At 38.1% G+C, this 26,292-nt stretch overlaps 1 protein-coding gene across 1 annotated transcript in view; it reads right to left on the bottom strand.

Moving 5' to 3' along the window:
• The window catches only part of DPYSL3 (dihydropyrimidinase like 3), a 107,061-nt gene extending 87,417 nt beyond the window's left edge, over window positions 1-19,644 (bottom strand). Inside the window, exon 1 of the mRNA XM_081293265.1 lies at window positions 19,046-19,644. Within this exon, the coding sequence (XP_081149391.1) occupies window positions 19,046-19,426 (381 nt within the window). The 5' untranslated portion in view covers window positions 19,427-19,644. The remainder of the gene's footprint in view (window positions 1-19,045) is intronic.
• Between the last annotated feature and the right edge of the window lie 6,648 nt (window positions 19,645-26,292).

The following is a 26,292-nucleotide window of genomic DNA, read 5'->3' as shown; positions in this document are numbered from 1 at the left end:
GGAGCTGACCAGGACCTGTGTTTGTCAGCCTGAAGCTGATGACCCGTGAAACTAAAAGCCCAAAGAGGAAGTATTCTTTGTCTCCAGCTTCACTAGCACCAGAATCCAGCAAATAACCTGGTCCATACACTGGCCTTGGAAAGGCGCCTGCAGTGCTGGCTACTTCATTCGGGAATTTCACCCTGTGGTAAAGACGGCACCAAACACAATTTTTCTCCTAAAGTGATTTCCTCCCCCATCGCCTCTTCCCTCACCAAGTGATTTATGTCTCATTGAGGGCCTTTTCCTCTTCAGAACCCATCTGGCCTTCCTGTCTCAGCCTGCAGGGAGGGTGTAATCCTGTGTTGCAGCATTACAGACGGTTTCTATGGAAATTATGACAATATTTCAGCTATTGTGGAGCCACATCACTGCTGATTGAATAAGAAGGAACTTGAAAGGGGAAATTTGGAATTCAATATCAACAACCTAAGTCCTTAGAGACAATGTCTAGTTTTCATCAAGTTGTTTCTATCAACAGTAACAAACAATAACAAACTAATATTATCATACAAAGGTAGATTATTTCTCAAACCCTTTGTTTAGATGACACAGTATAGATAGAATCAGGCCTTGTGCAAATGCTTACAGCAATATTCAGAAATGAGAGCCAAGGAAAATTCTAGATAAGCGTTAGAGAATGGAGTAACTGAGTGCTTCAGATCTCCACTGGGTCACCCAAGAGAGGTTGCAACTGCTTATGATTCGGAATGTTTATTAACTGTTGTCTCAAATCAGCAGAAGAAACTGGGAAACACGAAGCTTGTTTGGGGAAAAGGAGTGGTCAGCGCCCATTAATAGTTTCCAAATGCTGAGATGGGAAAAAAGTAAGCATAAAACTGTAGCTCCACTTAGATTTCCCCACCAGCATTACTTCTGACTTTTTGTGTGGCTCTTATTTTTTTTTTATACTTTTACAGTTTGCTGTGTTCCATTACAGGTTTTTGATCTGTTTTTTTAATTTTTATTTTATTATTTTTTTTTACTCAAATATGTCTTGACATTGATTTCTTTGTAAGAGAAATTGTACTGCCTTTATTCAATTACAAATGTAGTACAAAGCATTGTACACAATGTGGAAAATGTACTGAAGTAATAGAAGAAAACACAAGTTACCAATTATCCCTCTGCTTAGAAATACACCCCTGCTAAGTTTTGTTAAATTTCTATTTCATTTCATTTTTGACTTGACTAAGAATGTGGGTTGAAAGGAATAGAAAGAATTCTGGCTTTGCAAGCTGTTTGAACTTGTGCAGGCTGTTGAACCTCTAAACCTTAGTTTTTCTACCTAAGGAACTGAAAAAGTCTACCTTCAGAGGGTTGAGGGACTAGATAAACCAAGGGTACGTCTGTCACAACATTATTCCTCTCCGGCATCATCTTTAACAACTCTATAGTACTTGATCACACAAATATGCTGTGATTTATTTACCATATCTTATTCATATTCAGTTGTTTTATATATTTACTATTAAATAAAACACACAGGGTACTTCTTAAAAATAATCACCAGTCCTTGTGTTTTCTATGTATTATTCAGCAAATGAATTTGATTCAACTAATTTAGATCGAACATAATGAGCACCTGTGACTGTGGTGCACACTGAGGAAAAGCAGTGCAGAGCATGTCTCCTGCCCAGGGAGGAGTGGGTAGAGACAGTGGAACAGCACTCTGCTGGGAAAGAAGAAACCTGGGTCTTGGCTCCCTCCTCCCAATTGCCTTCTACCAGCTGTAACTTGGGCAAGTGACCTGATTTTTCTTCTCTCATCTGTAAAATAGATAAAATTATAGTACTGCCTTCTGAGGATTTTTATGAGTAGGATTAAATTAATAAATGTAAATTTTTTAGAGTGCCTGGCACAGCACTATTCAAAATAACTAAAAAGTGGAAACATTCTAATGTCCTTCAACTGATGAGTAGAGAAACAAAATCTGATATATCCATATAATGGGATATTATCCAGCCATCAAGAGGAATAGTAGTGATACACATGGGAACTGAGATGAACCTTGGAAACATTATAGCAAGTAAACCCAAAGTCCAAAGCTTTCAAACCATATGATCATTTATATAAACTATACCGAAGACGCAAATCCATAGAGAAAGCAGAACAGTGATTGCCAGAGACTGGGGAGGGAGGGGAAGAATGAAGAGTGCTTGACCGGGAAGGTCTTCTATTTTGGGGGGTGGGGGTATACCAGGGATTGAGTTTAGAGGCACTCAACCGCTGAGCCACATCCCCAGCCCTATTTTGTATTTTATTTAGAGTCAGGATCTCACTGAGTTACTTCATGCCTCACTTTTGCTGAGGCTGACTTTGAACTCGAGATCCTCCTGCCTCAGCTTCCCGAACCACACCCCGTTGACAGTCTTCTTTTTGAGAGATTAAACAGTTCTAGAATTAGTCAGTTGCAATGATTGTACAATTTTGTAGAGGTACTTTTTGCCATTCATTGTACTTTAAAATCATTTAAAAAGGTAAGAAGTATTACCTTACGCATATTTTATCAAACTTAAAAAACAGGGCCTGCCATATACTAAGCACTCAGTTTTTATTTTTCAACCTTATTCCCTTCTCAAGGCCTCATTTTCTTTCCTTGTAGAGTAGAAGGTGAGAGGGGAAAAATAAAGCTCTTTGAAATTGCTTCTAGTTCTGAGTCTACTGTCTAGTTGGACAAATCTGCCTCTTGATAAAGAAAATTTTCATGGCCATCAATTTCCTTCCTTCTCCCTCCTCTGGCCGGAAGGAGCCCAGTGCCCTTCAGGTGCTCGTTCTGAAAGCTGCCATCACTTCAACACAGTCCCTTCGAGCTCATGATGGACATCTGGTGACCCTGAAGAGGCTCATGGTAGACACCCAGTAAATAAATCTAGGTTGGGATCCTGAAAGGATGAAAGAATAAATGAAGTTAAGAAAGAGTACAGGGGAAGCCGTTGGCTCCACTGAATGTCTCAAGAGGACCTAGCCCTGGCTGAATTCCTGATCGCTAAGTCATATTTCCTGAACAGTGAGAACACACCTTGCAATGGGGAATCAACTCATGCTCTGCAAACTCTTAACCACACTTTTATTAAACAAGCCATTATTTCAGCTCCTCAGTCTCCATATATTTAAACTGTCGACAGGTCCTAGGCGTGAGTGAGCCCAGCCTTTTCCCTATTCATTTAATAATGTCACATCCTCTTAACAACCCCAAGCGGATTTCTTTCCACATCATCTCTCCCCTTTGCAGCCGCAAGTTGTTTGCTGTCTTCCTGCTGCTCCTTCTCCAAGCACAGCAGCAAACGTTATTTTCAGGTTGACATCCTTCTTCCTAATCCCTCGGACTTCCATTGTTGACTCCCCACTATCATTTCCAGGTTACCTTCTTCTACCTCCTCCTTTCTCCTGTCTTTGTTCTTCAACAAGCCTTGCCTCCGCTTCATAAATTTGCCTTCTCTAAATATCCTGCATTGTTCTCCTCTTCCACTTCAGATATGCTTTTACTTTTTAATTTCCTCCTCCAATCTCAGGCATCCTGAAAGGGGAACAAGTATGTCTGGGCCTTTCCGATTGTCTTGCTTAGTTACCACACTTACCTCAAATGTCTAAATCTTTTCATTGAGAAATTGCTATGTCTTACTTTGCCACTCACTCTAGAACTCCAGTCCATCATACAAACACACACGTGCCCATTCTCTTGTATTAAAAAAAAAAAAAAAAAGATTGGCAAACTACCCATGAGCAAAATCCAGCCTCCACCTGTTTTTGTAAATAAAGTTTTATTGGCATACAGCCACACACATGCATTGATATACTATATCTATGCCTGCTTTTGCTATACAGAGTTGAGTAGTTGGAACAAATATGTTACAGCTTGCAAAGTCTAAAATACTCTTACTATGTGGCTCTTTATAGGAAAAAAAAAAACATTACCCACTCCTACCCTAGATAAATGAGAGAGAGAGAGAGAGAGAGAGAGAGAGAGAGAGAGAGAGAGAGCGCTCATCATTTATTTACAAACTTTCAGCTGACAGGATGTATTGCCAGATACACTGCCTTCATTACCACCCCCTCTTACCCATTTCAAATTCCCTACTTTTCACCTCATCCTGTAATCTCAGTAAAAATATCCCTTAGGGTACCACATTCTTATTTCTTGATCCTCCCTGGGTGGTGAGTAGGAGAAAACTATATATCTGGACATAGTCTTCCCTCCCTAACAAATTTATGAGATAACATTCATCAACTGCATATTTTCCTTCTCACTCAATACCCATTTGTTATGCAACTTTCCATCACATTGGTTGTATTTATTGTTCTCTTAGTGGTAGATTATGGGAATATTACCCAAAGGAAAAGAACTCCTCCCTAACCCATTTCCAACAAAATATAAGTATTACATATTTTTAGACATAATTTAACTTTTTGGAAATAAACCAAATGGTTCTGCATCAATGAAGATGATTTAGAATAGTGGTGTGTGGGCTCCAAGATCATATGGACCTGGGTTGATCTGTCCTTAGTGGATGCCTTTCAATCAGACCATCGCATCAGCCCCCAATAAACATTATTATCAGGTCTGAGTCCCTCTCCATTTTTCCATGTCTTACTTTTACCTCCCAACCTTGGGCCTTACACCTTCTGATGTCTTCTGCCACAGCTACTGTGTTCACCTTGTGGACTTGAGCAAATTCTGCTTCTTATTTTGATTCAGATTTTATTTTGAATAACCCAAAGGCTGGATCCCATTCAGCTCTGATGTGTAGCTGCCACCATACCAGAGAAGAAGAGCACAGTGGCACACAGAGAGCAGTAGAGAGTCCTTGGGCTTCAATGCCAACTCTGTCCACTCCTAGCTGTAAGATTATAAAAACTCAAGTAACCTCTTTGATGCTTGATGTTCAGTTTCTCTTCTAGATTATGGGGCTATGGATGAAAAGTTATGAGGATGATGTGGGTCATCATTGTCTCAAATAAATGAGCATTCCATAAATGTAATGTTCCAGTAGAACTTATCTGTTGGACCTCATTTGTGCTCCCAGATTCAGGGAAAAGTAAAATTCTGAGAGATTACTGAGGGAGCTACTTTGGCAGAGAAAAATTCTCTTATTTTAGTTAGATCTCATTTTACAATTTTAGCTTTCTTTTTATGTTTTAGTTTCCAGTTAAGATTCAAATTTTTTTTCTCTTCCCATGTGTTTTACTTTGTCTCCATTTACCTGGCTCTTGTGACTCCTGAATCTTATCTACTGTTGCCTCTAACTGGCTTCTCTTTTTTAACGTTTATACACAAGATTCCTTTGCTTTGTACACTCTCAAGTCCTGCCCCTAAAATTACAAGGAAGATGCATCCATCCCATGCCCAGTGTTTCTGCAGTGCATAAATGACCAGAGGGACTGGGGATGTAGCTCAGTGGTAGAGCATGTGCTTTGCATGCATGAGATTCTCGTTTAAATCCAAGACAAAAGAAGAAAGAATTATCAGATCATTTATTTTAAAAATACTACAATTAGTATGCTAATAAATTTTAAATAGAAAAAGTTTACAACATGCAAGAACAGAGAAATAAGATAAATGGACCAATAAAAACTACAAGAAGGAATCAAGAAAGAAAACACAAAGAAAGGAAAGAAGAAAGGGCGTCAGTCTAACCCCACACTGTCATTTACAGGAATTTTACATTGACAAATCGTAATAAAATGAATGGCACAATAGTTTATCAGGAAGGAGGCTTACCCCTTCTTGTTTGCAAACAAAAGAAGAGGAAGTAAACATAAAATCAAAAATAAAAATAGAAATATCAAATTACAAAGAATTAGTAGTTAAGTGTGTGACACTTCGTACACCATATATCCATTGAAATTATACTTTAGAAAATCTTTGTTGTTCCATGATGATGTCATAGTTACTGAAGTTTAAAAAAACGGTTTAGGGTTTCTGGTCCAGCACACAGAAGCTTAGAAGTCATCATTCCATCCTAACAATAAGGAAAAAGTTGAATGAACTGAAAAATCAATAACCCTTATTAGATCTGGCAGGAAAGTACAGCAGAGCATTCTGTTCATCATAACAAGGACTGCCTTTGGAGAAATGACTTTACTAGAGCTGACCTGCTGAGATCTTACAAAAGCCTAATCTACCTGGGGAACAGGGGAATACCCAGCTCCAGCCAGATCAAACTTCCAGTGGGGGAAAAGAAACATAAATCCCAAACCCTCCATCCACCCTATCCCATAAGAGGAATAAAAAAAAATCTAAGAGACCCTGATGAAGTTCACAGTTCAAGGGCACAGGTTCACCATAGACTGAGGCCTCCTCATAGGGCTATAAATCATTTATGTTCCCCCACACCTTACTGCTCTGTTACTAAAGACCTACTTCCTCAATTTCCTTCTACCCAGTATGTCATGCTCACCTTTGAACAAAAGTCATAAGGCAAACTAACAGGCAAAAGCATAGAGACTGAACAAGCACCAAATCCAGAGTCAGATATGGCAGGAATTTGGGAATTATCAGATCATTTATTTTAAAAATTTTAAATAGAAAAAGTATACAACATGCAAGAACAGAGAAATAAGATAAATGGACCAATAAAAGCTTCAAGAAGGAATCAAGAAAGAAACACTAGAGATGAAAATACAACAGAAATGAGTTTTTAGTGGGCTGATTAGTTGTGGATAAAGAAAGTCTAAGCTTGAGAATATGACAAAAGAAACTTCCACACCTAAAAAGCAAGAAGGGAAAAAGGCTGAAAAAGTAACAGGGTCAACAAGAACTGTGACACAACTGCGAAGGTATAGTGTATGCATGATGGGAATACCAGAAGGAGAAGAAAGAAAGAACAATTTTTAGAGCAAAAATGACTGAGAATTTCCTCAGGAATCAAACAGACTCAGGAAACAAAGAGAACAATAATGCACACACCACCACCCCCCCCCCCGCCAAAAAAACCCAAAAAACTAAAGCTAGGTCTATCTTATTCAAACTTTAGAAAATTAAAGACAAGGGGCTGGGGATGTGGCTCAAGAGGTAGCGCGCTCGCCTGGCATGCGTACGGCCCGGGTTCGATCCTCAGCACCACATACCAACAAAGATGTTGTGTCCGCCGAGAACTAAAAAATAAATATTAAAACATTCTCTCTCTCTCTCTCCTCTCTCACTCTATCTTTAAAAAAAAAAGAAAAAAAAAGAAAATTAAAGACAAGGAATAAATCTTGAAAGAATCCAGAGCAAGGAGACACCTTACCTATAGAAAATCAAACATAATAATAACAGTTTTCTTCTCAGAAATGAAAAGTGGGTGAAATATTTAAATCAGTGAGGGTGAAAAAGCTACCTGCAATTTTGATCTTGTAAAATTAATCTTTAGAAATGAAGGAGAGCTGGGCATGGTGATGCACACCTGTAATCCCAGCAGCTCGGGAGGCAGGAGCAGGAGGATCATGAATTCAACGCCAGTCTCAGTAACGGCAAGGCACTAAGCAACTCAGACCGTTTCTAAACAAAGTACAAAAAAAGAGCTGGGATATGGCTCAGTGGTTTAGTGCCCCTGAGTTCAATTCCCAGTACCCCACACCCTCGGCAAAAAAAAAAAAAAAAAAATGAAAGAAAGAAAGAAATGAAGGAGCTATGAAGACTTCCTCAAATAATAATAATAATAATAATAATAATAATAATAAAACTTCAAAACTTGAGGAAATTGATTTCTTGAAGACTAATCTTATAAGATATGTTAAAAGAAATTCTGCAGTGGCTGGGAGTGTAGTTCAATGGTAGATGTTTGCCTAGCATGCATGAGGCCTTGGGCCTTGATTCCCAGCATCACAGTAAATTAATTAATACATATTTTTTTAAAAAATCATCAGAGAGAAGTAAAATGATATAGATGAGAAACTCAGATCTGCATAAAGGAAGAGTATCAAAGAACAAATAAGTGAGGGTAAAATAAAAATTTGTCTAATAGATACATTTTAAAATTATAATAGCAATAATGTATTTGATCATGTACACATATATACATATGTAAGTTTATGGATAACTGAAATGAATGAAAGTAAGATACAAGGAATGGGAGGGAGAAATTAGAAATCTGGAGACTATCATGCTAAGTGAAAAAAGTCAATCCCAAAAAACAAAGGTTGAATGTTCTCTCTGATATGTGGAAGCTAACCCACAATAAGGGGGTGGGGTTTATAGAAAGAATAGAAGTTCAGTGGATTAGACAAAGGGGAATGAAGGGAAGGGAGAAGAGATGGGAAAAGGAAGGACAGTGGAATGCATCTGATATAACTTGCCTATGCCCATCTATGAATATACCACAGTGAATACACCATTATATACATCCACAAAAAATAAAAATAACTGTTGAGAACCTACATCTTGGGAGCAAATTTTTACCCCTCACACATCAGATAGACCACTAATCTCTAGGGTATATAAAGAATTCAAAAAGCTAAGCACCAAAAAACCAAATAACCCAATCAATAAATGGGCCAAGGACATAAATAGACACTTCTCAGAAGATGATATAAAATCAATCAACAAATATATGAAAAAAAATATTCATCATCTCTAGCAATTAGAGAAATGCAAATCAAAACTACTCTAAGATATCATCTCTCTCCAGACAAACAACAATAAGTGTTGGCGAGGATGTGGGGGAAAGGGTACACTCACACACTGCGGGTGGGACTGCAAATTGGTGCAGCCAATATGGAAAGCAGTATGGAGATTACTTGGAAAACTGGGAATGGAACCACCATTTGACCCAGCTATTCCTCTCCTCCATCCATACCTAAAGGACTGCATACAGCAGGGACACAGCCACATCAATGTTTATAGCAGCACAATTCACAATAGCTAAACTGTGGAACCAAACTATATGCCCTTCAGTAGATGAATGGATTAAAAAATGTGACACATATGTACAATGGAATATTATTCAGCAATAAAAGAGAATAAAATCATGGCATTTGCAGGTAAATGGTTGGAGTTGGAGAAGATAATGCTAAGTGAAGTTAGCCAATCCTCCCAAAAAACAAATGTTGAATGTTTTCTCTGATATAAGGAGGATGATGCATAGTGGGGTGGGAGGGGGAGCATGGGAGGAATAGACAAACTCTAGATAGGGCAGAAGGATGGGAAGGGAAAGGAGGTGGCAGGGGGTTAGCAATGATGGTGGAATGTGACGGACATCATTATCCAAAGTACATGTATGAAGACATGAATTGGTGTGAACATACTTTATATACAGAGATATGAAAAATTGTGCTCTATATGTGTAATAAGTATTGTAGTGCATTTGCTGTCATGTATTTAAAAATAAAATCAATTAAAAAATAACTATGGGTAGGTAGCAAAAAAATCAGCAGAGGGAAGAGAATAGGGAGTGGAAGAAAGGAGAGGAAGGAGAAGTACTGGAGACTGAATTGGAACAAGATATATTCCATACTTTAAAAATTATATCAAAATAGATTCTACTGTCATATATAACTAAAAAGAACCAATTAAAAAAAGATACTCGGGGCTGGGATTTTGGCTCAGTGGTAGAGCACTTGCCTAGCATGTGTGAGGCACTGGGTTCGATTCTCAGCACTACTTATAAATAAATAAAATAAAGGAATCTTATCCAAGAATAGAAGCATAGAAATATTCCTAACTCATTCTATAAAATCAATGTCATTATAAAACCAAAGCCATATACAGACCCTATGAAGAAAACTACATACCAAAATTTCTTGTGAACATAGATGTAAAAAAAACAATCCTCAACAAAATATTGGTAAATCAAATCCAGTAATGTATGAAGAGTTATATACCACAATCAAACAGAATTTATTCCAGACATATAAAGCTGGCTTGAATTTTTTTTTTTTTTGGTACCAGGAATTGAACCCAGGGGCGCTTAACTACTGAGCATTTTTTATATTTTATTTAGAGACAGGGCCTGGCCAAGTTGCCTAGGGCCTGGCTAAGAGGCTGGGTTTGAACCCAAGAGTCTCCTGCCTCCGCCTTTCAAACTTCTGGGATCACAGGCATGTGGCACAGCTTCTGGCTGGCCTGAAACATTTTAAAGTCAATTCATGTGCTACATCATTTCAACAGGCTAAACAAGAAAAATAGCATGAGTATAACAATCATCTATTATATAGAAAGAAAAAAAAAATTTACAAAATCCAACACACATTCCTGGTAAAAACTCAGCAAAGTATTAATAGAAGTGTTCTCCACTAGGCACAGAACAAGTACAAAAAACCCTCCAACTAACACCACACTTAATAGTGAGATACTCAAACTTCCCTGCAAAGGTCAGGAGCAAGGCAAGATAAAACCTCTCATCATGGCTCTTAAACATTAAATTGGAAGTCCTGGCTAATGCAATTAGACAAGAAAAGAGAAGAAAAAGGAATATAGATTGGAAAGAAGGAAAAAAAAATCTTTGTTGACAAATAATATGATCACTTATATAAAAAACCCCAAATGACTGACTAAAAAAAGATCCTCCTGGAACTAATAAGTGATTAGAGTAAGCTTTTAGGACATAAGGGTTAATATACAATTTGACTTCTTCCCTATATACCAGTATCAAATAAGTTGAATTTCAAAGTCAAACATTATCACTTACGATAGCAACCCACAAACAAAATCAAAATACTAATGAACAAATCTAACTATATATATATATATATATATATATATATATATATATGATCTATGTGAGTAAAACTACAAAACTCCTACGAAAGATACTAAAGAAGAACTAAATTAATGGAGATTTATTCCATGTCCATGGATAAGACTCAATTTTTTGAACTGTCATTTCTTTATAGATTCAATTACAATCCAAAGCAAGTTATTTTGTGGATATTATGAAATTCATTATAAAGATTTTATGGAAAGATAAAAGATTTATACTAGGCAACACAATATGAAGAAGAACAAAATCAGAAGACTAACACAACCCAACTTCAAGACTTACTATAAAGCTATAGAAATCAAGACAGTGTGGTGTTGGGGGAAAAAAGATATATAGATTAATGGAACAGAATAAAGATCCCAGGAACAGACTAAAATAAATATAGTCAACTGATCTTTGCAAAGAAGTAAAGGCAATACAATGAAGAAAAGATGGCCTTTTCAAAAAATGGTGCTAAAACAACTGAACATCCACGTGAAAAAAAATCTAAATGGAGACCTTAAACTAACATTCATAAAAAATTAACTCCAAATAAAACATAGATATAAAAGTAAAATGTAAAACTGCCAATTCTAATAACATAAGAGAAAAATTCAATGACCTTTGGTAGGGTGATGGGGTTTTTTATTTGTAGTATGTAAGGTATAATTTATGAAAAAACTAAATGATAAACTGGACTTCATTGACATTAAAAAAATTTTGCTCTGTGAAAGACAATGTCGAGACAAGGAGAAGAATAACCACAGTGGGAGAAAATATTCGCAAAAAATACATCTGATGAAGGACTGTTTTTCAAAATATACACTAATTTTTAAAACCCCCAACCCAGAAAAGAAACTGATTTTAAAACTGGACCAAAAACTTTAACAGAGACTTCCTCAAAGAAGATACACAGATGACAATTAAGTATATGAAAAGATATTCCATATCATATGTCACTGAAGAATCACAAATTAAAATAATAAGAATCTACTACACAACTATTAGAATGTCCAAAATATGACATTAACTGATGTTGAAAGTGTGAAGCAACAGGAAGTCTCAATCATTGCTGGTGAAAATGAAAATTGCTACAGCCACTTTGGAAGGTAATTCGGTAGCTTCTTATAAAACTCAACATACTTTTCTCATATGATCCAGCAACTGGGCTCTTTGGTAAGTTACCCAGATGAGTTGAAAATTTATGTCTGCACAAATGCACATGGATGTTTACAGTATCTTTATTCACAATTTTATTCATTTAAAAGCAACTGAGATGACCTTCAGGAATTAAGTGAATAAATAAATTATAATACATCCAGACACTAGAATATAATTCAGTACTAATAAGAAATGAACTATCAAGCCATAGAAAGACATCGAAGAAAACGAAAGAAACCAACATGAAAACCAATATGATTCCAGCTACAGTCAGTGCTCTATATCCATGGATTCCATATAAATGCATATGGAAGGCAGACTTAAGGGACTTGAGCATCCATGGATTTGGGTATATGCAGGCAGTCCAGAATAAATCCCCTGAGGATACTAGAGAAGACCTGGATATGACATTCTGGAAAAGGTGAAACAATGGAGGCAATAAAATGATTAGTGGTTGACAGGGGATGCAGGTGAGGTAGGGTTGAACAGGCAGAGCACAGGGGATTTTTTAGTACAGTGAAATTTCTGTAAGATACTACAATGGTGGAGACATGTAGTAGTAGTTTCTGGTTTGTAGACCAGGCTGATTAAGCAATCCTATGTCAGCCTTCCAAGTAGCTGAGACCACAGTTGAGTACCACAGCACACAGTTTTGTAGAATTCATCTTTGTTTTTCCAACTTTTGTTTTGATTGTGATTTAATAAATTGGTTTTGAATGAATAAATAAAGAAAAAATATCAGTGAGTAAAGGGAGATTTGAGGACTCCTCCTTACATTTACAGTGTCCTAGTAATCAATACCCCATTGTCCCGATCCCACATATATTTATAAAAAGGAAATACCAGTATCTTATCTATACCCTTATAACCACATCTAATTTTGAACTTTTCTCCTTTAAACTGTTCAATAAATGGGCATATATCACTACATAACTCAGACTAACAATGAACTCAATTAATGACTGTCTTAAAAGCACTAACAGTTATGTCTTTGGTCCAGAGATCAAAGACCCAAGCACTCACCCAAATGGTTGGGTTAAGACAAACCATTAGGATATAGGAAAAAAATAACAGAATTTGTATTTGTATTTTTATGACATCTCTTTTTTATAGTTTATATTTTACTTGCATTTTTAATTCTCATAATATATTAGTATAATATTTTATGTTTTATACACACACCCATATATCCATATGTATACACATATATTCATATACTCACACACACGGAATATGGAGCTTGTCCAATTTCTTTTTTTTTTTGATAGAGCTGAACCATCAAATAAGTTTAAAGACTATTACCATAGTGACCATGTGATCCACCACCCTCCTTTTAGAAAGGAGGAAACCAGGGCTCTGAGAGAAGGGAGGTAACTTGCTCAAGCTGTACAGCAGATTCAAGGTCAGATCTGGAAGCTGAGACTGCTCATACTTCATCCAGTTTTGCTTTACTGTTTCTCTGCTTCTTTGTTCTTTGATGGAGTAGAACAGTTTTTATAATGCCATATAATTCCACATAAAAAAGTACAGATGCATTTTTAACATTAGATTTTGTTAGACATTTAGTTTTAAAAGTGCTTGTACTCCTAAAAAGACTTTCTGTCTCCTCCAGAAAATGGGGGGCTAAGCTTGCTGTCACAGATTGTGTTCTCTTCAGCCAGATTTCCCGGTCCTAGAAAGCTTTATCCAGTCTCACAGGAACATTATTGCAGGTGGATTGCCCACTGGAAATCAATCACGATGAGAATCAGCTAAGGGAGTCACTGACAGAAAGCATTACAGACAGCACTCTGGCGGTCTTAAACATTACAAGAGCCGTCAGCAAAATCTGGTCTCCAGGGACCATTACTTGATGGGAACTCTGCCAATCACAGCATTACTTAGAAGGCCCTTTTTTTTATGTTCCTCAAATGCCTACTGTCAAAGTAAACCAAAGTTCGGAAAAGTTTCAAACACTTCCAAGTTTGGGTAAAGAAACACATTTCCAGATTTAAGTGTGTCTGTAAGCTAGGAAAGCAGGAGCACTTTTTAAAAACAACATACAAACTTTCTTTTGTCAGAGCAGCCTTGTGAAATTCATTTACACTACAAGACTTGGATTCAGATGGTTGGAGAGGCCTTGAGAAACCTAGAATTCTATTAACTGCAGTCTTTCACTATGCAGGGTAAGGAGGAGAACATTGATCTCTCAGAGTCATTTTGAAAACTTTTAGCCCAGGATAAAAGCAGACAAATAGCAAAGGGTAAAAAGGCAAGAGCCACATCTTATTTGTTTCAAGTAGTCTCCCTCTACACAGAGTCCCTACAGATTTCACCAAAGAAAGATCTTGTGCAAAAGTGGTCCAAATAGGAAGCAGGAAACTAGAAATGACTCAAGCTCCTGATAGATAATTATCAATAAATCTATGCAATCATAATGTCATTACTTTGTTTTCACTGGATGTCAGTCTTTGCAGTACCATTTTTCTCTCGACAGACCATTTATCACAAATTTTCTCCTCTTAGTAATTTTTTTGCTGCTTGGAAAAGTCTACATGCACAGAAAAACATTTTGAGAAATGATGAAAAATATTTACTTTATGCTTAGAAATGCTTTTCTGTGCAATTAGTGTCAAAATGGTAAACAAATAGCTGTCAAAATTATAAACAAACAACTGTGGAGGACTTTGCCAATATCAATGCCTTTCGTCGAGAAAATCTAAATCCATTACTTTTTAAACAGTGTTTACAGGTAGGTCCAGAACTACAGTTTTAGCTCCTAGTGATACTTTAAACCCTGAAATCGGGCATTTGGTGTATAAATCATAGACATTCTTACATTTTTATTTTGCCAAATGCTTTTGTTACTTATTTAACCTCTTCATTATTTGCTGAATAAATTCAGTAAAAAATGGGGTCCTAAATAGAATAAGATATATTCCATGCTTGTATAATTATATCAAAATAAATTCTATTATCATGTATAAACAAAAATAATCCAATAAAAATAATTTATTGAATAAACCCATTTCCTTAAAATGGGAGTAATAAATGGTATGCCAGACCTGAAGTTTATTAAAATTTTATCAAGGTGTTTTTTAAAAATCTCTTCTGACAATTCTGTAATCAACTTGGAAGAATAAAGATTCATACCAATTGTTTTCACAGGTTGAGGAACTGGTCTCAAAACTTCTCTGAGTAACAGGCTAGTGGCAAGATAGCAGAAGGTTTCAAGAGGAGTTGGGGTAAGAACCTTCCTCCTTGCCCTGTGTTATATTAACATGTCAGGAGTTGACACAATGGTCAGGCTGGTTGAATTACAATAATGAAGATGTGTCCATCTGCAAAGAGCAGGGACTTCAGAATTAGGTAAATCCACTTACCATCTATGTGACTTGGGACTAAACATTTAGTCACTGGGTTTTAATTTCCACATAGGTACAAGGAAAACAACACACACACACACACACACACACACACACAAAATAGGCATGTAGAAAGTGCTCAGAAAGTGGTACTTACTATCAAATTTGCAGATAATCCAAAACTGAGGATAAGAGCTGTATTATAGAAGATTCAAAAACATTATGATGGACTAGAGAAATAAGCTTAGATAGTGACAAATACAGAGGGAAGAAAAAATAAAATCCCATAGTTAAATTCTCTTTAAATTTTTGATTTTGCTTTAAATTTATTTGTACCAGCATAGAATGAGACCATCCTGACTTAAAAGCAGCTTATGTGAAAAAAATTTTCTGAAAACTTCACTGACAGGGAGTTTACTATGGGGACAATAGTAGCAGGCCACAGATACTTAATTATTGGGTATAATTTTGTACTACATAAGCATATGCTATATGTAAATCCATAAAGTTAAGTAGCCTAGTGCACTTTGCCATGGACACATCCCATCTGGAGCATAATGTTCAGTTCTAGACACTGAATTTTCAGAAGAATATTTACAAAACAATACAACCTAAAATGGAAATCAGAACGATGAAGTGCTCAAAAGATTGCTGAAGGGGCTGGAGTTGTGTTAGAGCACTTGCCTAGCATGTGTGCGGCACTGGGTTCGATTCTCAGCACCACATATAAAAAAAAAATAATAATGATCCATTGACAATGAAAAAAAAAGTTGTAATTAAAAAAGAAAGAGAGTTAAAAACACTGGGAATAAGATTGACAGAAAAATTTAGGAAAAATGTGATAACTGCTTCAAACATATGAATTACTATAAAAAACTGAATAGTAATTCTAATAGCAAATATATTATGAATACTGATCATGTAAAAAATAGACACAGTTATCCTTATTTTGCAGGTGAAAAAACTGAGGCACAAGGAAACTAAGCTGCAACTCCTAAGGGCTAGGCCAGCTTGTCCCCCAGTAGCCCATCCCCAAATCTGGGGAAGATATTAGAGCTATTTGCCAAATATTTGTAGTCTTATAGGATCATGATAAGATGGCACTCCGCACCCCCACCCCCACCCCTGTTTCTTCACAGTTGGGTATGGTCACATGATCTGCTTTGGCCAATGAAATGTGAGCTTACATCATATTCATCACTTTCAAAAGAGAGTTTAAGCGTCTGCATACAGCTTGCCACATACTCTCCCAACTGCAGATGTGCAGAGATGGAGCCTCCATTAATTGAGGTCTCTGAGGGACAATGATGAACAGAACTTCCCTGCTGACCCATGTGGGAGAAGTGGCAGGAGCAAGAAATTGTCTGTTATTGTTTGTTTAAGCCACTGAGGTTCAAGGGTTGTTTCTTTTACAAGGGCATCACTCCCCTTCAGACACACACATGAGCCCACATACTTCAAATCATCAGCATACTGAGGCAGGAGGATTGCAAGTTCAAAGACAGCCTCAGCAAAAGCAAGGCGCTAAGCAACTCAGTGAGATGCTGTCTCTAAAAAAAAAAAAATACAAAATAGGGCTGGGGATGTGGCTCAGAAGTTGAGTGTTCCTGAGTTCAATCCCCAGCACACCCCCCCCCACCACCCCCTGCAAAAAAAAAAAAAAAAGTCATCAGAATATCTCAGAATAATGAAACATATTTATTCTATTTTCAGAACTAAAAGAATAATTTGTAGAAACTATGGATGGGCAGATTGGGGCTTTCTAATTTAATTTTTTTTATAAAAATTATCTAAAAGTTGCTTCATGAGGTGGTGAGCTCCCTAATGATGGCAGTATTTGATGAGAGGCCAGATGATCATTTTACATTTATATACAAAACAGATGTCTTAATGAAGGGAGTTCAAGGTATCAAACATTTATTGAATACCTGCAGTGTGCCAGGCATTCCAGTCACAAAGAGAAATCCAAACACACAATCCTTATCCTCTAAGAAATAGCAATCAAGTTCAGAACTTGATAACCTCTGATTTTTTTTTAACAGTGTGATTCAGCCAAATGAGACATAATAACATGGCCAGGATAAAGCTGACAGCAAGCCTCAACTTACAAATAACCATGTACCACTAGAAATCCTGCTGATGCTTAGGTTGTATTATTATTTTTCAATTAGAAGCCAAAAGTATAGGGTTTACAAAAGGGAGGAAAACGGGAGAATTGCTGGGTTTAAAGGAGAAACATTTTTCCTTTCTCTAGTTACCATTCTTTAATCTTGCAAACCAGGCATATTATCTGGCTTACATCAGGGGTGTTCCAGCAAAGGGAATAGACTGACTCACAGCAATTGTTACTGACCTTTTCCATCACTTCTCCCACCCCTTAGAGACAGGAAAGGAACATTTTGGTGCTGATCAATTCACACCCCAAAACAGGCAATCACTTTTCTATAAAGAGCTATTCTTCAGTTAAGATGTCAGCCAAAGCCTTTCCAAAATATCAAAAACTTTTCCCCAAAGTGTATGTGGGCAGGGCCTAAAGGAATGCCACATTCAAAAGAAGATGTGAAAATCTCAAACTAAATGAGTGATTCCAAGAGACACTGCTATTGTTTCACAAACGGTACCTTTAAACAGTACTGATTTCCATATTTCATCTCAGTAGCTAAAAGTTTGTTTTTTTAAACTTTTGAAAATCAATCAGGGAGAGATACTACCCTTTCACTGGCTCACTGCCTTTTAATGGAAAAACAACTAAGAACTGGATAAGCATTAACTGTAATTGTTCTGAGGGAGACATTTCCATTTCAGGTTATTATTCATGATTGTATTAAAGCAGAATAATATATGTGGATGGATTTTGCAGCCATTACCTAGACACTGGTAAGGGCATCTGATGACTATTGTTCTTCAATTCAAAAGTGTCTGTTTTAACTTTGAATCCTTCAGCCCTGCCTGGGCCCTAAATTTTCTGAATCATGGCTCTGATTTTCTATGAAATAGTCACAAAAATCAGGGCATGCTGATCAATGCCATCCTTCCCATCAGTTTGGTATGGCATGAGTGTCTCTAAAATACATACAGAAGAAATTGGCTTTAGCACGTGTAAAAGCAGCAGGGAATTTACAGCTCGTGCACCCTTAATACCCTCTTCTATTTTAAAAAATACAATAATATTCTTGCAGAGACAGCTGGATCCTTGTGATACCCAGTCTTGTGCCAAGCTGTGTACAAATATACTCTTTACAAAACAGATGTGAAACGTGCTATGACAGAAGCGAGGCAAAAAAGATTCCAGTGTTTAGTGGCTCCACACCCAAAAGTTTCAGGCACAGAGCTGATGTTTGAACAGTGAAAGGGGAGACCGCCCATCCTGTACTTTCATCCGGGCACTATGGAGATGACCCCATTTCCTAGAATCAGTTTGCCCTCTGCCCTAAAGACCTGGGTTGAGATTTAATTTGGGACCAGAGTGGGCCAAGACAATTGTGCTGTTGGTTACTCAGACAGAGAGAAGGTCTGAAATCTCCAAGATTGCCCAGGCTAACTGGGCTGACACACCCACCCAGAACTAATGGCCCAGCGGTCCAGCGGGGAAGCAGGGGTAGGGAAGCAGAGCCGGGCAGGGGGGCTGGGACCCTTACAACGAGCTTACGAAGATGCTGCACGTGCGAACCCAGGGATGGGACTAGAAGGTCACGATGTGCTCAGCACAGGATGCCCTTTTCCTCCCTCTAGTCGCCCATCCCCTTGGAAAGTGAGCGCGAGAAAGTTGCGCCCCGGCCATGGCGGCCAGAACTGGTGAAGGGGACAGGGCAGGCAGAGAAGGGAACTGGGCCCCCTTACCTTGTCCTTCGGATCAAGGTTCTGCAACACCTCCTTGCCTGTGGCGCTCAGGATCTCCACCCCGGCGGGCTCGGGCGACTCGGGCGCGGGCTCACTGCTCTCCTCCCGGGCTTGGACTCTGCGTGGGGTGTTCCCCTCGACCCCGGGCCGGGTCCCTGAGCCGCGGCCGCTGCCCTGGCTGCTCCGGGGAGTCTTTGCGCCTCGCTGCCCCACGCTCAGGGCATCGAAATCCAGCGTCTTGCTCTCGAAGGCTCCCTCCACGTTGCAGAACATGCCGCCGTACTTCTGCCGTGGGACCTGGTCGGTGGTTCCTGGCCTGGCCAGGTACACGGGCAGATCATCCTCGTGGGAGCTGTCCCAGCCTCGTCGTCCGGAGGCCATGGTTCAAGCGCGACAGCGGCCCGCTGGTTTTCTTCCCCAGAGACGGAAAGGGCAGCCGGCGGCAGCGTGCACCGAGCCACAGTGACTGGGGCGGGAGGAGGCGCCTGAGCCTTCGCGCCAGAGGCGGCAGTGCTGCTCCGATTCCTGTCTGTCCCCAGCGAGCCAGCCAGCCAGCCAGCGAGCGTGCGAGCGGCGCAGGGGCCCGGAGCTCCCTTGCTCGCCCGGGGGGGACCTCTCGCCCGCCCGCCGGGAGGAAACCGCCTGCTGCACCTCCCCAGGCACCCCCAGCCTTAACGTGGGCTCGCGGGCTGGCGCAGTGTTGGTGCCCATCACAAACACAAATCCAAACTTGGCGCGCCGCGCGCACGTACACACACACACACACACACACACACACACACACACACACACTCCCCCCCTCACGCAAGAAGCTCCAGACTTGTTTCATACTTAGACACAATTCAGATGTCTTAAAAATGCTCACACTCGGAGAACTTACTCCCATATGCACACAAACTAACTGTTTTCCCCGCATTAGCTCCCAAGTTTGCCTCCCAAACACCAATCTTTTTGACTCTCTCATGCACAAAATCCAAACTGATCCAGGTGTGTTCATCTCAAAGCCAAGTCCTGATTTACAACAAACACATACAAATTCGGATTTAGAACAGACTCACAGTCTTACCCACAACCCCCGATGGCCTTCTCCTGATTTTGAGTTGTCTCACAACTATACTAGTTCCAGAATCTGCCTAGCAAACCTGCACCTTCATATGATAAATTCCTGAATTGAATTACACATACCCAATACAACACACACAGAAGAGGGGAAGACCATCTTTCTTCATTGACATTCACAAAAACTCAGAATTGACTCACATAAACCCATTCCTACCTCATACATACTATCCTAGAATGTGCTTTTTACCCAACCTTAATTTTTCTCACAAAATTACCCTATAGATCACAGACATGCATACCTGCATAGATTTTGCATTGCAAAATGATCTGTCCATCATACAACAAACTACAGGCTTATACCTCACACAGAGACTCCTTTAGGACCTCCTTTAGAACCTTACACTTAGTTCACACACAAATTAGATTTATTTCAAAAAATACACAACCAAAGAACTTTGCCTTCCATGTTACCTTAAACATACAAAGACTTATGTGCATACATGCTCTCATGATCTCATTCCCATCCTCATGTCTACCCATACGTGCTGTCTGACCCAGTTGTTGCCACATGAACACAGAATCCACAAACTTGAAAAACTTGAATCCTATCAGTGCATATAGCCTAAGCCCAGAATCTTTGCTGCCCTTTGCTGCCCAAATTTAACTGAATCTCCTCTCAGAAATGTATGCATTGATTTGTTTATTCAGCCAACAAGAACCAGTGATTCATTGGCCCACTTGCTCATCACAAAATACTGGAACAACAGTGTTAAAAAGGCAAATGATGTCTGACCACCAAGAGTGTAGTTGTAGCCATCCATCTAGGCACCATCATTCAGGGTTTATTTTCTGAGTTTATTCCCTGAATCCTACTCCCCCCATTCTTCTAAGCTCCACAAAGATAGAGATCTGGTCTGTTTAGTTTACCTTTATATATTTTGTGAATAGGACATATTCAGGCACATAATAGGTACTCAATAAATCTTTTTTGAATAAATGATAACAACAAGGAACATTTAAGAAGCTGTTGATAATGTGCCAATCGCAAATGTAATTCTTTCATATATACTAACTCATTTCTCTGTGCTTATAGGCACAGTCTTTGAAGGCATCTGAGCTGAGTTTGATGACCTGAAATTCTAGATTCCAGTTTTGGAGTGAGACAAGGACACTAGGAATTATAACACTATGAATCCCTGTGACAGCCACAAAGTTTTGGAACATGGAAGTCGACCTGGACTCAGCACAGACAGGTGCATTGACAAAAGTTATACCTACCCACAGTGAAGAGGAAAAAAGCATTCACCAACCAGCCTACACTCTATCAAAATTATTCCATGATTTCTTAAGCTCACTTCCTCTGGGAAGCCTCTCCTTTTAAACAAATGCTGATTAGTGATAAACCTAGAATTTCACTTGAAAATTGGTAATATAGCTCATTTCCTCCATCTTTGCTGACATAAATGGTTTCCTTCACCTTTTCAATTGCTATTGACTTCTTCTCCAGTCATTAACTAATTATAGGCTTGTAGGAGGACACTTGCTTTGTGTCCACTGCTGTTGCAGGTCCTCTCCTCTGTGGAACATAATTCTAGTGGGGGGAAACAAAAAAAGAGAAAAAAATCAAGGCAGAGAGTCATAGAGCTATAAAAAGCTATGAAGAAAATAAGATAATTAGCTAAGATATATCAAGAATTTAGTAGTGTCCGACTCTGTGTAAAGGGCATACCATGCAGTCTATTTATTAGCTTTTATAATTCTGCAGATCATGTACTATTATTCTTTTTATAACTTTTATATAACTTTTGGCAGAGTCATAACCTAAATGAGATATGTATGAAGGGTCTAAGAGTTCCTTGAAAGGGCCTATTCTGAATGTTGGTGCATGCATGCAAGTGCTATTGTAAGTGGGTGTATGGGATACACAACCAGTTTTGTTGTTAGAGGAACAGCTCCATTACCTCACTACTCTCTATATGATGCTATAGCTATGCCCAACAATTATATTTGTTGACAAAACATCACATTTAAAAGTCAACTGCTGCATATTCACATATGTGATAAATTAAGAAAGCAAAGCAGCCTATTACAAAAAAGACTGAAATAAGAATGGCTCATCTCACCCTAGTTCTGCAAGTATGTGGCCTTAGGCAAGTGACTTACTTAATTTATTTGTCTTTCTTCTTTGTATTTGCCTCACCTACCTAACAGGTTTATTAAGGACTTCATTCTCTGAGCAAGGCATTGTGCAAAGAATTTTATATGCATCGACTTAATTTTCATCAGGACTCCATAAACTGTGATGATTATTCCCCTCCTTTTTATAAACCAGTGGAGAAAACAAGGCCTAGACCTGTAAAGTCCCTTGTTCAAAGTAGCACTGTTAGCACTTCAAATTGACATTCAAACCTCTACTTTCTGATTCAGAGCCTGTGTTCAGAGCTCTGATAGCTCTTTCATGAAAATCTAGAGAAATGATACATGGGAAGACCAAAGGTAACATGTTAACCAATAAAATAAGCACTTAAGTTGTTCTTAGATAGAAGTTTAAGACAAACACTCATATAAAGAAATATCCTAACACTCTCAAAGGTATTAATCTCACAAACACACAACAATTTTGTCATGTAAATTAGTTAAGTTAGAGAATAAAGGTGTCACTCACAAGCACAAGAGCAACAGTATGCCTATAGATTCCTTAACTGAGACTAGCCAGGAAGGTATTGCATAAAACAATGCTCAAACAGCAAACTATTTCTGTAACGTAGGCAGCAAAAAGAGTTTTCAACTTGTCACATGCCAGATCAAATTTGCATTTCCTGTAACTCTGCAGTAACATGCCACATTGCATTGAGATGACTTGTGATGGAAACCCAGAGCATATCCGATGAGAAAATGTATTCCGGAGGCATCTTCTATTACCTATAGATCAGCGGAAGCGGAGAATCCTAGACAGTAAGCAGTGGCACCAGGCAATCTTGATATGCCAGCACATGGAATGTATTTTATGTAAAAACAAATTACACTCCATTTTTATGAGGCAGAAAAATTGACCCATCAGAAGCTAAAATTTTAATATTCACTAAGGTCATGCTGCCATATTCAAAATAAGAGGGAAATAGAGGAGTTATAAAGTTTACCTTGACTCAACGGTGAATTTATTTTTGTCACTTCATTTCTATTTCATAATCATAAACTTAACTCTACAATCCAGCTAGACATGAAGAGGAATAAGCAAAATTTGGAAACTAAAGCACAACTGTATCAAAAGCACAAAGAATATAGAATATCTCAAGCAGGTAGAGTAAGAGGTGCTCTACTGAGCTACAGAAGGTCTATTGTTTGAGATAAAACAATGAATTAGATGTATTACAGTTGTCCGCAGTCATCTATGGTGACCTTGTTGCTGGTCTTGCCATTCCTAGACCCAAAATCCACCATGACTTCCATCACATCCATTCCCTTTTCCTCAGTCCTAAAGGTCATCTGCCTGCTGTCCAACCACTGAGTTCTGGTGGTACAGATCAAAAATGAGAACCATTTGTGCTCAGCCTAACATTTGCCATGAACAAGATGCCAGGACCTATATATTTCAGGACAAAGTTCTAATCCTCAAATTTCTTCTTCTCATAGATGAACTTCCCATGCCATTATGGCATGTGAAGTCACTATCCCAGCACATAAATGTACTTGAATAATTCTGCAAAACCAGGAAAACTTATGGCCTAATCCTTTGTCTTCAGTGCTCAGAGCACAAAAATGGTCTGCTGCCTTTAGCACTTGGTCTGCTGCAAACAGTTTGAAGCAGCTGGTGGCCTAAGGGCCCGCTGTTGACAGCTATGTGGAGGAACGTGACTGACCCCTGGCAACCAGCAGCTCCAGGTGACAGTGGTTTCTGTCTTAACAGTTAATGTTAATGTTTCTAATCATAACTCATCCTTTTTGTTTTCCTTCCTTGGATTACAGGAATTTGAACCTACATCATCTTTTTCCCCCATTTCATGGACCCCAAAGTTAGAAGCCTTGTTTTTCACCCATGGACATATGAGACAATGTTTTAAAAATGGACAACCCCTTGCCTGACACACAGTAGGGACTCAATAAACCCTAGTTCCAATTTCCTTAGGGTATATATACATCATTAATCTCACACAGAGTTTGCAATGAGCTTGACTGTGTTCTATAATTTTAATTTGGCAGAATTTTATGAACAAATTGATACCGACTATAATAATGTTTGGGATAGACGATAAAAATGACTGCTGTCTTCCATATACTTTCATCATAACCTTTGAATTTTCCTGACAGATTGCCATTGAGTTTTGTCTCAATATTTGGTGACTGAAGACTTAATTAAAAACATAAAACAAGGTATTTTCCAAATAGATGCAAAACAGTAAAACTAGATTATAAAATATTTTCAGTAATCCTAATTGCACATGCAGATAAAAATCCCTCCTCTTTTATGAATATACACATGTAAAGGAAAAAACATACAAGAATATGTATCAAAACACTGTATTAGTAGAGTATAAGTCATAGGAAAATTGTAAATTTTTGTTTCTTCCTTTATGTGCTTTTATGTTTTCCTAAAATTGCCTTATATATATTTTATTGATGCACATTAATTGTACAAAATAGTGGGTTTCATTGTAGCATATTTGTACATGCTTATAACATAATTTGATCAATTTCACTACCCAATACCTTCCCTTTCCCTTCCCCCGTCTTCCTCTAACTCCCTTCCTGTACCCTAATAGTCTCCCCTTTATTTTTATGAGATCCCTTTTTAATGTCTTTTGCCTCTCTAACTTCCACATAGTAGAGAAAACATGAGACACTGAGATTCTGAGTCTGGCTTATTTTACCTCATATGATGCTCTTTAGTTCCATCCATTTTCAAAATATTAAGTATGAGTTTACTTTTATAATCACAAACATTGTTCTTTCCAAATATGTGTCTAAGTTGTTATTTTAGATAAAAATACATTGATTGAATCTGGTAAAAATTGCTGATGAAGAATTATTGAACCAAACTGTTATCTCCCTGCTGTATCAAGAAGTCCTATTATTCAAAATAAAAAATAAAAATAAAATTAGTTCCCTCATCCGAGTTGAGTCACTACCTCATGCAGAACACATCAGCAGTTGGACAGCTGAGTGGGGAAGGGCCATTATGACGAGGATGTGAAATGAGGGCTTACAAATGTCCTCGAGGTAAATCCTTTCCACCAAAGGATTAGTTAATAGGACATGACATAATCACCTTCCTGGTGGGGAGTGGTAGGGTTTTCTTTCCAATGTTCTACGCTGAGTGTGTCTCTTTGATTTTATCATTCTCGAATATTTGAGAGCCAGTTCCAAACAGAATTTCCTTTTGCCTTAAGTGGGAAGGAGACAAATGTTAAAGTAGTTGCTGAGCAATATCATAAAAAAGATACTCACTTCAAATGCTTTAATGCTCTACTTTCCTTGCTCACAGATGCAATTAAATCTCCTAAATGAAGATCTCTAAGAACAAGTCAGACAGTAAATTGAGTTACAGGAGGTAATGGGGGAGAAAAAACCCAAACCAAAAACCTGTCCAACCTCTTTGCCAGTCAAAATGGCTCACAATAATTCACAATGCTTCCAAGCGTTTGAAAAAAATGTGCTTATTTTGTTTATTTTTCCAGTTCCTCTTCATATTTTTTTGTCTGTTTTACAAAACGATCCCATTGGACTTACAATATTATTATAACAATTTTGTTCTGATTATTTGAAACAAAATGATTCTCTTAGCTTTTATTCTTCAAAGATAAAAATAACAGTGAATCCCTTGTTTATCTCTCTCCCCCTTCTTTGCCCCCCCCTTACTTCCTTCCTCCCTTCCTTCCTTTTCAATGAAAATTTAAAAATATGGAAAGGCAGAGAGTAATTTAGTCATGTACTCACTGTCTAGGATCTATAAATGCTAACTTTTCATGGTATTTTGCTCATATGTTTTTAAGAGACGAAACATTACAGAATTCATGCACCTTAGGCATCCCTTAGCTGTTCTGTCTCTCCTCTCTCACTTTCTATAAAAAAAGAACTTATATTGATAGCTGATATTTTCCTTTAGTCTGCTCTCTCATGGAAGCTGGTCCCTTAATTAGAATTTTTATACTTGTTTTCTTTATCCACTTAATCAAATATCTTAGTTT

This window comes from Spermophilus citellus (genome assembly GCF_964194105.1).
Source record: "Spermophilus citellus genome assembly, chromosome: 1".
Classification (NCBI taxonomy): domain Eukaryota; kingdom Metazoa; phylum Chordata; class Mammalia; order Rodentia; family Sciuridae; genus Spermophilus; species Spermophilus citellus.
Note: the sequence above shows the minus strand (reverse complement) of the source record. Positions and strands in the feature narration are given on the sequence as shown.